Source organism: Sprattus sprattus (genome assembly GCF_963457725.1).
Source record: "Sprattus sprattus genome assembly, chromosome: 14".
NCBI lineage: Eukaryota > Metazoa > Chordata > Actinopteri > Clupeiformes > Clupeidae > Sprattus > Sprattus sprattus.
In genome coordinates this window covers 24064124-24074411 of record NC_137912.1, presented here as the reverse complement: position 1 = coordinate 24074411, position 10288 = coordinate 24064124, and the positions used below count along the sequence as shown (strand labels likewise).

The window sequence follows — 10288 nt, the reverse complement described above, 5'->3', positions numbered from 1 at the left end:
TGTGCCACCATGAGTCTCCAGAGATTTGATCCATCTCTCCTTCTGTCACCATGTTTACAAGGACCACGGAGTTGCCCACGCTGCAGTCAGTGGCAGTGCTGGAACCTACAGTCTAATGAAGAGGACAAACCAAGCTCTACCCATTTACCCTTCACAAACCATCCAAGAAAGCTACAGTCACTTCCCTCTAAATATCTCAGGTTCAAAGATCTTGACTTAGTTTGGGTTTGGTTGTGGACCATGGAGAATCACTTCCTGATGTAAACAGCCAACCAAGACAAAAAGGGTTGATGGGTGCAACATGGGAGACCAGAGAACTGAGCCAGGACAACAAAGCAGAGAGCGGTCGTGAAAGTGAAGACCAGTAAAGTGTCTGCCCGTATGAATGATGCATGATGGGAAGGGTTGAGAAAGGTCAGACGGATCTTGTCCACCTGAGAAATGGACAAATCTGCTTTCTTGAAATCAAAGCTGTCTCAAGCAGAAATAATATATATTATATATGTATACACACACACACACACACACACACACACACACACACACACACACACACACTCACACACACACACACATACACATACTATACATATATATATTTGGGATTTAAATTCTGAGACTCAGGAAGTGAGAGTGAGACAAAGTCAGAAAGAGACAAATATATAAAGAGGGATGAAGAAAGACACAGAGAAAGAAAGAAAGAAAGAGAGAGAGAGAGAGAGAGAGAGAGAGAGAGAGAGAGAGAAAGAAGAAAGAGAGTGGGCTGGTTTCCCCCAGAGCTACACATTATTAAGCCAGAGACTGGCATGCATTGAAAACTTGGCCTCTGTTGACAGGATTTCACACCCACACACAAACACACATACCCACATACCCACACACACACACACACACACACACACACACACACACACACACACACAGACACACACATACACAAACATGGCCAACAAATTAACCTGTCTGTCAGTCAGTCAGTCAGGCAGTCTCTCACTGCTCTGAGCTGCGCATAGCCAGTGCTATTGGTCTTATTTTGGCTTATCTTGCCGCTGGACACCAGATCAATCACACTGCGAGTGTCTCCCAGCCTACCTTTGTTCTCCCCATCACAGCTCATGCGAGAGCAGCATCACTCACAAGACTGCTGACACCCAGATGGATGATGCCTACATTCACACTCCGTCAGCCATCAGGGCACACTGAAGGTAATCAGACAAAGGTCCAGAGAGATACAGACAACAATACAAGCCAAAGATAACACACACAAACACACACACACACACACACAAATACATACATGAACACACGCACACACACAAACAAACACACACACAAACACACACACACACACACACACACACACACACACAAACACACACACTCACACACACACACACACACACACACACACAAATCCATACATGAACACACACGGACACACACATGGACACACACACACACACACACACACACACACACACACACACACACACACACACACACACACACACACACGTATACATACATGAACACACACACACACACAAATACATTCATGAACACACACACACACACACACACACACAATCAAACACACACACACACACAGATTCTTCCACTTGGCCTGTCCCTGGAAAGGTCCCCCACCCATCTGCAGTCCCATTAAACCTGATGATGGTTATGAGCGCGGCGTCCAGGTTCAGTGGGGCTCCATATGGCTGGCCGTGGCTGCAGAGCACCCGGCGCTGTTTGAGTCTCCACAGCCACCGTAGGAGGCCCAGAGGCAGAGGGGCTCCAGGAGACTCACTTCCTCTCCCCCATATGCTGCGGCACAGACAGGGCATGTGGCATGGCAGCTGGGCCAATATAGAGGCCTGACCCCAGAGAGAATGGCTGACTGGCCGCAGCTAACACACACACACACACACACACACACACACACAGATACAGAGACACACAAACACACACACACACAGACACAGACAGAGACACACAAACACACACACTCACACAGACACACAAACACACAGACAGAGACAAACACGCACACACACTTGTAGGATGACAACAGTCAACCCACACAATGCTCACATATTTGCCTCCCTTACCATACACACTCACACACACATATATATACGTACACACACACACACACACACACACACACAAACACACACACACACACACACACACACACACACACACAAACACGGACAAACACAAACAAACGCACACACACACACACACACACACACAAAGTAACACTAACCTTCTGCCAGCACACTCTCTTGGGAATCAGAACCAAACCCATAATTCCGCCTCAAATGAGCTGTGACGAGCTAAGTCACCTGAACGACCACCATATTGCACACACACATACACACACACACACACACACACACACCTGACACCCCGGAGCTTAAAGACCGCAGCCAATGCACACACATGAACCTCCTGCCACAAATGCACACACACAGCTTACATGGTTCAGCATGCTGGGCACAACCAGTACACACACACACGCACGCACGCACGCACGCACGCACGCACGCACGCACGCACGCACGCACGCACGCACACACACACACACACACACACACACACACACACACACACACACACACATACAAACCACAGACACCACACTTCTAACCATCACTAATCACACAACAACTTAGAGTTTCCTCTTTTCATGTCACGAAAGAAAATCAATGGAGTCATATCATTCTCAAAGCCTGCCAAAGCCTCCACCCTGAGTTCTCCATCTCCAATCGTGATTGGGAGTAAATGCACTAAGTTTCCATGCCTGCTGTGGACTAGCAATGCATGAGGGGAAGATGACTGTTCAACATGCAATAAACCACAAAGCCCTCTCTCTGAAAGCAACAGATCACACACACACACACACATACACACACACACACACACACACACACACACACACACACACACACACACACACACACACACACACACACACACACATAGTAATAATAATAATAGTATTATTCATAGAAAACCCAAACCAATTTAAAACAATGAGCTTGGCTGCTGTGGAATACACACACACACACACACACACACACTCAATCATACACATATTCAATCATACTCTCAACACACATACACACAGCGGCAGCTGTCTGGGAAGGTATGTGATCCATCTGAGGTAAATGACAAGGAACTGTGTCACTGAACTCTGCCACAAGATGTTTTTTAATTTTTGTGTTATGTTAGGATGAGGGAAGTGGAAAAAGAGAGTGAGAGATAGAAAGAAGCAGAAAGAGAGGGAATTATCAAGAAGAGGGAGAGAGAGAATAGTCATGTGGGAAACAGAAAGAGAGAGAACAGGAGTGAGAAACGGTGAGAAAAAGAAAGAGAGGCAGTACAAAGCAAGGGGGGTGTATGAATATATATGTGTGTGTGTTTGTGTGTGTGTTTGTGTGTGTGTGTGTGTGTGTGTGTGTGTGTGTGTGTGTATGTTTATGATAGATGCATGGATATATATATAAATATATATGGGGGCAAAGAGCAGCAATGCAGAGCAGGAACAGAGGGGAGGGAGAGTAACCCCTGGAAGTCCGATTGAACTCAGGATCTGATGTGGGATTGGGACTGGGATTGGGACTGGGACTGGGACTGGGATTGGGGACAGAGAGAAACACAGGCAATCAGTGCTGGAGGGTCTCATGTCACCACATCAGTGAGGAAGGGCAAAGTTTAGAGAGGGAAAATGAGTCTGTATGAGACCATACCAAAGAGATCGGTGTTATGTGTGCAATCCTGCCTTCCTTCCATCCTCCCTCCATTCTCTCTCTCTCTTTCTTTCTCTCTCTCTCTCTCTCGCGCTCTTTCTTTCGTTTTCTCCTCTCCCTCCCCCACTATCCTCACCACGGTCTTCCATCTGTGAAGAGAGCTCTCTCACTCTCACTCCATCTCCTGCTCTCGCCGTGGGGTATTGTGGGGAGTGTTTTGGTCCTCGTCGCCGTGGAGACGCTGTGAGCGATACGCAGAGTGACAGCGGGAAGGTTTTTTCGCTGAGTGACACGGGGACAGGTGGCATCTCTTACCTTACCTCTCATACTGCTCAAGAAAATAGAGTGGCCTCCTGCTGTCACACACTCTCACACACACACACACAAATACACTCTCACACACACACACACACACACACACACACACATACACACACACACACACACACACACACAACTAGACGCACGCACACACACACACACACACTCACACATACACAAAAACAGTTATGCACACATTCATACGACAGACATAGATATCACACACAGAGGAGAACACACACACATACACACACAAACACACACACACACTGAAACTGAGATGAGCATTCCTGTGGACTCATATGACATAATCCTCCTCACACACAAACATACACACACACACACACACACACACAGAGACACACACACAGACATACTGATACACCTGCCCTACCCAAACCCCTGCCCACATACACATGAGCAAACACATAAACACACACAAACACAGTGACAGACTACACATTAATCAAACATGGATGGCCACAGACACACACACACACACACACACACACACACACTTGCGGACTGCACGCAGAGTTAAACTGAGAGCGTGGGGCTTTGGAAAAGTGCCTGAGCAGCAGGTAGGCTTCCTCCTAAACAATAGAGGAGAGCGAGTGTGTGCATGTGCTTTGTTGTTCCGACTGGAGCGCACAACACACACACACACACACACACACACATTACACCAACGCCACAGGGTCGACAGGGGGTGAGGGGGGGGGGTCGCCACTCTGCTACTACTGCTGCCACTGCATACTCACAGTATGCCAGCAATGGACAGGGACACGTGCAGCCAGTTCTTCCACTGCTTTCTCTCTCTCTCTCTCTCTCTCTCTCTCTCTCTCTCTCTCTCTCTCTTTCTCTCTCTGTCTATTTTGCCCCAATCTCTTTTTCTTTTTTAATCTATTATTTCGTTCTTTTTTATCCATATTCCACTACCTCTCTGTCTTTCTCTCTCTCCCCCATTCTTTCACACCCAATCACACATTTCTTTCACACAGATACACATTCTCTCTCTCTCTCTCTTCTCTCTATACCCCGTCACACTCATCTCTATGCTCACTCACACCAGCTCTACAGGCAGTGAGGAAGAGGTTGGGTGACCATGTTATCATTGGCTTGATTGGCACTGAAGAGCAAAATGTGTGTGTGTGTGTGTGTGTGTGTGTGTGTGTGTGTGTGTGTGTGTGTGTGTGTGTGTGTGTGTGTGTGTGTGTGTGCGCCTTTGTGTGTGGAGCCAGCGGCACCATTTTTGCACACCCAAACACCATTTTTGCACACCCAAACACACTCACAAAAGTTCACACCAGATTCACAAGCACACACAGATACTGCCAAGTAATCAAGGGTCCAATACTAAAGGGCAATGCATCTTGTTCATCAATGTTTTTGTTGTTGATAAACAAATGTTCATTTGTTATGATCAGCAAACAAGCCCACACATACAAACACACACAAACATACATTCTCATATTCACATCATACACCCACCCACGTTTACACATACATACACACGAACACTCACAACCAGGCACACACACACACACACATTCAAATTAACACTAAAACTCTAGCTAGCAGCTGACAGCGCTAATCTTGTAGCTTCCCGTGTGTGTGGACAAAAGAGACATTTTACATCTCATTAACGTCCAGGAAGGAGAGGGTAAAATAGCTTAATGAGCGTGCGATCAGTGCAGTGTGAAAACACTCATTACCGCCCAGTGCAGACAGGAGGCAGGGTGGTGGGAGGGTGTGTGTGAGTGTGTGTGTGAGTGCGTGTGAGAGTATGTGTGTGTGTGACAGTATGTGTGTTTGTGTGAGTGTGTGTGTGTGTGTGTGTGACAGTATCTGTGTGTGTGTGTGAGGACTCTGGGAGTAAAATTACCATTCTGTGAAACGGGTGTGCCTGACAGCGTCTTATAACAAGACAAACCTACATGCATTTATCAAACACACACACAGACACACACACACACACACACACACAGACACACACACACACACACACACACACACACACACACACACACAAACACAACACACACTTGCTTCCACATACTACCCAACAAACACACACCCATTTTTAATTGTATGCTGCCATTCACACTGCTGACAGCTTTCACTTTCTGACACTGACTGTTGACACACACACACACTACATTTCAGCGCATGCAAAGGACATTATGTGTGTACCAAAAAAAAAAACACCAACAATAAAAACCCAACTCCGCCGGCATAGAAATCATAGGTTGGCAAAGACATAATACAGCAGGAAAGCTTTAAATTTCAAGATCCACAATCCAACAGACAGCAGCAGTGAAACTCAATAAGGAACAACAGCTAACAAAGGCACTGGACTGTTACTAGCAAACCATGTGGGGTTACTTACCAGCACCACAACCACCCCACCAAACCACACAACCACACACACACAAAAGCACACACGCACACACGCACAAACTCACAAACGCACACACACACACACACACACACACACACACACACACAAACATATATACATGCACACACACACACACACACATAAATTAATGAATCAGAAACACCTGAAATGCAACAAGAGATTCATCGCAGCAAAGCATCCAAGAATAAAGAAATAAATAATAAAGCAACACAAGTATCAATCTTATGTAATCATCTGAAATGAGGAGAACAACCACCCTGCCGACTATACCATTGCAGTGACTCTCACAGTGACAGTCACAATTCTAACATCCTCCCTTCCTACATGAGAGCACACACACGCTTGAAGCTGATACAAGTCGCTTACAGCATACATTTAAAGATTACCGCGCTGCTCTGCGTTGGCTGCGCACCGTCTTTATCTGTCCGTGTCCCCAGAGGAACTGTCACAAACCCCAGCTGACGAGATCGAGGAGGACCCCTTCTGTTTCCTCTGCTAAGTAAGACTGATAGTGGTTGATCCGCTTTCTGTCTCCTCCAGCATCTCTCTACCTTTCTCCACTCTGCATATCCATTTCTCATCAGCATCTCACTCGCCTCACACACACACACACACACACACACACACACACACACACACACACACACACACACACACACACACACACACATACACACACACACACGAAAGACTTAAACCTCCTTCTCTCGCTCTTTCCTTCCTTCACTGTCCAGACTCAAGTATGCCATGACAACAAATGTACCCCTCTTTAAGAGGTGAAGCATTCAAAACCCCATTCAAAAAGTGGTGTGTGTCATGAGTAACACACTCATCCCTGTTTCACTACACCTGTGAATGAAACATGGTGTTGAATGTGTGAATGTGAGTTTCTCTGTTTTCTCTCTGCCCAGTAAACAAGCTGTGTGTGAGCACGCTGTTTGTGAATGTGTGTGTTCCTCTCCTCCAGGTGTGTGTCTGGTATGAGTGTGTGTGTGTGTATTTTCGTCTTACCTGAGCAAGCTCGTAGAGGAGTTTGTAGTGTTCCTCGCGCTTCTGTAAAGTGCACAGATTGCAGCCCATCCTTGTCGTCACTGAGAAGGTCCACACACGCACACACAAGCGTGCACACACACACGCACACGGCAAATCCTCCCAAAGGCGGTCTGGCAACAGGAACACACGCGCGTGAGATCTCCCTCAAAACCCAGGCGCACTCTCTCATCAGCGCATCCTTAGTGAGCTGCGTTTCCTCACACACTCACACACTCTAATTCACACACACACACACACAGTCTTTCTCATTGATTAAAAACCCCTCACACATACACATCCGTCCACGTTGGCAGACTCCAGAATAGAGTCCTCTCCTTATTTGTATGCCGGTCTTCCCAGTGTGTGTGTGTAGGTGCTGTTTTAAAGTGTGTATGTCATGTGTGTATGTGTGTATATGAGTGCCTCTTGTGTGCTGTGTTGCTTTCCCCTTCTCTCTCTCACTCGTTCCTCTCCCTCTAACAGTCGCTCTCTCTGCCTCCCTCGTTCCTCTCACTCTCTCAGTCGCCTTCTCTGCCTCCCTCGTTCCTCTCCCTCTCCCTCTTGTGCACTGGCATTGAGCACATTCATACACACGCTGTAGTCGTGGAGACACACCCCCTTTCTCTTTTTCCCTCCCTCTCTCCCTGCCTCGCTCTCCCTCCCTCTCTCTCTCTCTCTCCCTGCCCCTCTCTCTCTCTTTCTCAACGCCGGTGCACATGACAACACCTACTCCAGCTCATGAATAACAATCAGGCTCATTGGTTATTCTTAGGGGAGGAGAGGAGGTGTGTTTGTGTGTGTGTATGTGTGTGTGTTAGAAAGAGAGTGGCTCAGCTTCAGCAGCCCTTCAATGACTCACTAGAAGTCTGTGTGTTCAGGTCTCCCATCACACTCACACTCATACACACACACACACACACACACACACACACACACACACACACACACACACACACACACACACACACACACACACACACACACACACACACACAAACACACACACACACACACCACACACACACACACACACATATAATGTACTTAATCTACTTCTATACTCCACAGTAATTACCACAACTGAACTCACCCTACTACGGAATCTCTGTGGGTCCAAAAAAGTCTCAGCACTTAATCAATCACGTGTCCACAAACATTCAATAGATAGCAGCTTCTCTAAAGGACCAGGAGATAAATCCAATTAATGGATAGAGCTCCACTGTGAGGAGAACAGACTTTGATGTGGAAGAAGGAGGCGACCCCCCCCCCCCCACACACACACACACACACACACACATACACTCTCTCATTCCCCAAACTGAAACAGGAAGGAACTGGGACCAGTATTGATCATTTGCAAATTTGCTGCCTGCCTAACTGCCCGCCCCCCCTGCCATTGTACACCACATATGTATGGGGCCTGCATGTGTGTGTGTGTGTGTGTGTGTGAGAGAGAGAGAGAGAGAGAGAGAGAACGAGTGAGAGAGAGAAAGGGAAAGAGAGCTTGTGTCATTTCTCATTGAATCTTGACATTATTTGACATGACTTGATTAATCAACATACTGTATGAAGTATGTGTATAAATTAAATCATGTGGGTTTCATGCTGGGACTCCATGCCTTAATATTTTGGTATTTTCGTCTCTTGCTGCATAAAAGACTCAAACAGAAGCATTAAAACAAAACAGATGTTTTATGTTTAAACAAGATATATACCACTGTTGCGTGTGTGAATAGACAATATTGTATGCGTATGTGTGTTTATACGTGTGCATTTGTGTTCGTGTGTGTTCATGTGTGTGTATGTGTATATGGGTGCATGCGAGTGTCCCAGGGCATGCAGATGTGCACTTGACATACGCCAGAGCATGGGTAAGCTGGTGCTTATGCACATACATGAGTGAACATATGTGTGTATGTTTGTGCATGTGTTTGTGTGCATGTGTGTGTTTGAGTCTGCATATGTGTGTGTGTTAAGCGCGTGGCGGGTAGTGCGTCGGACCACCGCAGTCCCTCGCCACCCCTCACCCCCCGGGCCTGCAGGGGAACCAAGTAATCCGATTTTCTGGGCTTTCATTTCCTCAAACCCCTGGAAGAGAGCCAGAGCGCTGCCAGCCTCAGTGAAGCCCCCTCCTGACGACTCCTCTCTGGCCTGCTCCAGCTGCAACCAGGGGATTCCTGACACTGCAAAGGGCCAGCTCAGTGCACGCCACATTCACTTAGACACAGAGAGCTGCCAGGTATGAAGGACGAGGAGCCCAGGAGGGACATAGAGATGAAGAGAACACACACACACACACACACACACACACACACACACACACACACACATACACACACACACACATACACATACACATACACATACACATACACATACACATACACATACACATACACATACACATACACATACACATACACACACACACATACACACACACACACACACACCTACACACACACACACACATTTATGTCACTGGCTTGATCTCCCTACACACAGATGACACTGCCACTGATCGAGTTTACATTATACATAAATAAACAGCATATAGACATATAAACAGCACTTCTGACATGGTGATCTACACACACATACACACACACACACACACACACACACACACACACGCTCACACACACACACACACACATACACACACACACACACACACACACACACGCTCACACACACACACACACACACACACATACACACACACACACACACACACACACACACCCTGTGTATGATG

The 10288-nt window shown here is 46.9% G+C and overlaps 1 protein-coding gene across 1 annotated transcript in view; it reads right to left on the bottom strand.

The window, feature by feature from the left end:
- The window catches only part of pdzrn4 (PDZ domain containing ring finger 4), a gene marked incomplete at both ends in the record, with an annotated part of 67941 nt that extends 60363 nt beyond the window's left edge, over nt 1–7578 (bottom strand). The window contains one exon of the mRNA XM_080850999.1: nt 7510–7578. Coding sequence (XP_080707125.1) covers nt 7510–7578 — 69 coding nt within the window. The remainder of the gene's footprint in view (nt 1–7509) is intronic.
- Nucleotides 7579–10288: the final 2710 nt, after the last annotated feature.